Source organism: Benincasa hispida, chromosome 10, assembly GCF_027475165.1.
Source record: "Benincasa hispida cultivar pf3 chromosome 10, pf3_genome.v1.1, whole genome shotgun sequence".
Taxonomy (NCBI): domain Eukaryota; kingdom Viridiplantae; phylum Streptophyta; class Magnoliopsida; order Cucurbitales; family Cucurbitaceae; genus Benincasa; species Benincasa hispida.
In genome coordinates, this window is record NC_143487.1 from 27,544,557 (window position 1) to 27,549,269 (window position 4,713).

Below are 4,713 nucleotides of genomic sequence, written 5' to 3' on the forward strand. Positions count from 1 at the left end.
GTATCCACTCACAAATGCTAAGGAGAGACTATTTTGAAAAAAAAGAATCAACTTGTCAAGAGAGAAGAAAAAAAGAAGATAAGAAAACAAGTAACCTATCTTCTATATGGTTCAATCACCACAATATTATTCATTTCTCTTGTATATCCTGTTCAAGTGAAAAAAAGTGTAACAACAATTAGTAATCTATCTACTATCGATATAAGTTTGATCATAAATAGAATTGATTCTCATATATTTAGCTAGTTTATCTAGTTTCAGTTTAACACTCAAAGCATAAGAATATTATATTGTTCACAAAGGGACTTGAGTAAACAACAAAGTACCTTCTTGAGTTGGTTTTAGTAACTCACTTCTTTCCCAACCCTAGAAGAATAGCAATTGTAAGCATAACAAAGTACCTTCTTGAATTGAGACATATGCATCCCATGTGTTGCAGCACACCGACTCTCTCATGATTGTGTTCCATGCTTGATTATGACATCCCGTTCTTCCTCAAGTATATTGAAAAGTGTTAAAACAATAACTATTTAAAGTGAAACTGACATTTTATCTTACTTTTATCTCTCAACAAAATTATAAACATCCTACATATAAAAGATCTAAAAGAGAGAGATAAAAAAAAGAGAAAAATCAATGAGTTAGACAAATTTATCTCTAATATTTTTTCCTTTCTACTTCTCAAGAAATCTAAGCTCTTCTCGTGGACGTAGGCACCTCTTGCCAAACCATATTAAAATCTTGTTATCTACTTCTCATCCCTTACCTTGAATGCATAAATCTACATTATAAGTCTTTTGATCTTAAAAAAATCGCCATTATTGCTAAGCATTGAGAGCTCTCAACCTTTCTCTTCCTTCTTTATACAAAATAATTTCATTTTTCCTCAACATTCAAACAAAAGATAGAATCACCAACAAACAAATCAATTATGATCTCAACATCTTCTTTTCATTTAATAGGAAACTATAATTCAAACACAAGTTAACAGAGACTGTTCAGACTTGCACAGAGATGTGTCACTTTTAATATCAGAACTACTGTGGCAAACATCAGTGACTACAGCTTCTAGAAGATGCTCTGTCGGTGAATCAGATGTCAACTGGCTACCACACATTCCTTCAAATAACTCAAAAGCTTTACCACCAAAAACATACTCTGTTTGCCCGCAAGATAAAGAGCATATTTCAGAAAAGCAGGACCAAGTACTTCATGCAGCTCTTGACCAGCAGGGAACTTCAACGATGTGTTTGACGGATACATATCAATAGTTTCTGATGCTTCCATATCATTTTGAAAGTACATTTCTGTAGGATTGGTTCGGCTAAACGTCCCATTGTGATTAATTCCAACAAATACAGAAGAGGCGTGAGGATTCATAGGGAAGTATGCATCATTTGTCATTATCTTTTCAGGTGGAAGTAAATTACCACATATATTAACCATATCCATGGCAGAATTTTGCGGTCGTACACTGATTTTTTGTTTCAAACCAACTTCCGTATCTTTGCACCCACTAGACTCCCCTCCACATATCCTGTCATCAAGCAATCTCACTTGTGATTTAAAACTCTCCACATTGATAGCATCTGGCTTTGTTGTTAGAGATTCAGTGCCCTCAGATCCTGACAACTCTATCCCCACATTCTTGCTGACATTTTCATCTTCACTTTTCTGTACAGGAAGTAGATTTAAGAAAAATCCCATGTTTTATCACAGGAAGGAAAATTAAGGTAATAAATATCCATACTACCTAATTTTCAAAAGTGTATAATTTGTTAAAACAACCAGGACTCACTCACCTGTGTTGCTAAGCTTCTAGATGGAATGTCTGCCTACAGAAAAAGGAAATTTTGATATGATTAGTGTAACTAGTACATACCTTAGCATATCAAACCAACACAGACAAATTCTTTAATTGCTTTTTTTGATGTCAATCTTTTTGATATGCCAACAAATTCTTTAATTATCTAAACAACAGAAAAAGGAGAGAGGAAAGATAAGAGACACAGAAAGACAATTACCACGTATCCTGAGCTTTTACATGACTGCATTGGCTTAATATGCCCTGCTGATGACTCCTGGAGAGTTAGAAAAACATTTCTGATGCGAGCCACAAGATTGACATCCTCAGTTACCTAATTCCAATAATAAAATGAATATGGATACAATAAACAAAAGTTAGATAACATTTATATCTAAGGAATGAACAGAATATTTATGGGATATCTCTGCACTGATCCATGCAAGTTAAACCAAGAACTCTCTCCAAGTAGATTGAGTAATTGTTTTCAGATAAAGCAGTTTTATAAACAAGTGTAGTAGTTACAAAAGGGTGATTGGGTAACAGGTGCCCATCCTCCATCCTAACCTAAATCTAGACAGTGAGCTAGAAATTGGTATTCCAGTTACATGAGATCAAAACTGGGAAATATATTAGAAAGAAAATTCTAATATAAGAAGCCCAAATAGAATGCACTCTAGGAAGAATCCATCAGCAATACAGAGCATCGAAGATAAACCTAAAATTTGAAAATATCTGAAAAGCACAAAACTTTATAAATTGAGGTCAGCAGAATAAAAAAGAAAATCATTAGTGAAGATGAAGAGTAAAAGGACACCCATCAAAAAACCCAAAGCATCACGAGTATACTTCATTTGTCAAGAAACAATTACATTGATGAATGAAATTACAAAAGAAGGAGAAAGAGAGATCCCAAATCCAAAGGAGTTACAATAAACTTCTCCAATTGGACAAAAGAGAGGAAAGTGTATAAGAGGAAAAAAGTGAATTCACTTCACACCAAGAAAAAGCAATTAAGAGAACATTATCAAAAAAAATTGTCTATAAGTATCCTTAGATTTCTCAAGTATACTTCATTTGTCAACTTAATGAAAGTACTAAAATGTGATGAAATAAAATGAGGTCTTCAGTGCTGCTCCAATTTATAAATAGAAAAATCACGCGTATTTTTAACCCCATTATTCAAAGCATGGGAAAAATTACTGAAATAATACATATTAACATTTAACAATACGAATAATGGAAATAAAATAAAGGTCCCAGACTATCTTTGCTGCAATTCACAAATAGAAAAACATAAACGTTTTAAACCTATTTGTTAATACATGGGTACCAAAGCTACTAAAACCTAACAGTCAAATACTAAACAAATTGTAGGGAATGTCAGGCTACAAGTAACTAAAATAAATTATAATATCAGAGAGGCCTATTATTAAAACAGTATTACATGTAACAAGTTCAGAAACAGTTAGTATTGAAAACAATTATGTATACGGCATCCCAAAACAAAAAGTTGATGTTCAGCAAGGATCATAGTTCACAAACTTTCACAATCTACCGCAAGGAAGATGCTCTTACTTTATCTAAAGATTCAAGCTGCATGAGGAACAACTGCTACTACAATAATAGTCTACAAAGCATATAAATAATAATCAAGTAATCAGTTGAAAAATATATATAAAAAAAGAGATTAACAGAAAGTAAACTTGAATAAGCCGGATTTCTTCTCAGACTTTTTATCAAAACAGCACCTGAACAGTTGAATCCATGACCAAATCCATGGCCGGATGCTTGGCCGGGTTGTGGGTTTCGCGTGGAAGGAAGAAAGGAGTCACGTTTTGGAAGGGTTTTGCGTAGGTTGTTGGGTGAGTGGAAGTCTGGGAATGAAAGGAAAAAGAAAATTGGAGGAGGGGAGTGGGAAATGAAAAAAAAATGGGGCGGGGAATGGGTTTTATGTTTTTTTTTAAAAAAAGAAAAGCGGATCTTTAATGTCGGTTTACATCCGGTTTCACTTTTTTCCAACCGATGTTAAAGCCCAAAATTCTTGTAGTGACACAATCATAACCTATCTCTCGAATGCATGCGATGCGGTAATAGCAAACAGTGCTTATTCTTAAGCTCTTATCTCTTGATTATGCGTTCTAATCTGACTCTCCCGAGCCTAGATTCTAACCTGATTTTTCCAAGCCTAGATTCTGTCCTTAGACTACCCTCCCGAGTATCTCTAATGGACAAATGATGCATACATAATTCAAGACAATTTCATAGAATGAAGATCCCCAATTATGCTAGCTAAGTATTTCTCAATCCATTCGACAGATTTAGCTACTCATGCGTAATAAATCGAGAGTGAACAAATATAAAGAAGTAGATTCCATTTCTATAAATAAGTTTAAGTACAAAATGACAATGGAAGATAAGGATAGAGAGCCTTGTAGCAATCTCTTGCTTCCTAAGGCTTTTAACTGTCAACTCTATTCTGTTCAAAAGATATTCATGCTTCCGCAGGAGCTGACCCTCTTGCTTCCCTTGCTTCCGCCTTAAATAAAAGAAAATCTAAGAACAAGGCTACTTCTAACAATGGAGAAATGTATCTAACTGTCAAACTGGACGAATGACGAACCCCTTCTCTGAAGGTTGCCTTCGGTATTATTAGAGCTTCAGGGTGAAAGGCTTCTTCTCTCTTATGATTGCACTTATGGGATGACATTAATTCTCTGACTGATGCGCCGAATATTTGTCATCAAAAGGTTGAGTGTACTTGCTATAGTAGTTCGTTAGCAGCTTGTCAACTTAATTCGGACTCGATCGTTATTAGTTTTCTGTCCCATCGTAGTTTATTATGTTTTTCACCCAGATGTGCCCACTAAGTTGCAATCCTTCTTGAGCAGATATTTGCGAGCACAAAT

At 34.5% G+C, this 4,713-nt stretch overlaps 1 protein-coding gene across 2 annotated transcripts; it reads right to left on the bottom strand.

The window, feature by feature from the left end:
* Positions 1 to 998: 998 nt before the first annotated feature.
* Positions 999 to 3,702, bottom strand: LOC120089453 (uncharacterized). 2 transcript variants are annotated; one of them, XM_090306152.1, is made up of 5 exons: positions 3,556 to 3,696; positions 3,383 to 3,434; positions 2,025 to 2,138; positions 1,803 to 1,835; positions 999 to 1,674 (listed from the first exon to the last, which is right to left on the bottom strand). In XM_090306152.1, exons 2-5 carry the CDS (start codon positions 3,404 to 3,406, stop codon positions 1,099 to 1,101), a joined length of 747 nt encoding a protein of 248 aa, XP_090162278.1. In that variant the 5' UTR covers positions 3,407 to 3,434; positions 3,556 to 3,696; the 3' UTR covers positions 999 to 1,098. The 2 variants fall into 2 exon arrangements, with proteins under 2 accessions (XP_090162278.1, XP_090162277.1); XM_090306151.1 differs by lacking the exon at positions 3,383 to 3,434 and having other exon boundaries at positions 3,556 to 3,702.
* Between the last annotated feature and the right edge of the window lie 1,011 nt (positions 3,703 to 4,713).

Bases quoted from the DNA above. Each gene is read 5' to 3' on its own strand.
- LOC120089453 (XM_090306151.1), bottom strand. From the start codon at position 3,585: ATGGATTTGGTCATGGATTCAACTGTTCAG. The intron at 1,836-2,024 runs GTAATTGTCTTT...CTTTTTCTGTAG, and splicing joins GTAAAAGCTCAGGATACGTG to GCAGACATTCCATCTAGAAG. The intron at 1,675-1,802 runs GTGAGTGAGTCC...CTTCCTGTACAG, and splicing joins CTAGAAGCTTAGCAACACAG to AAAAGTGAAGATGAAAATGT.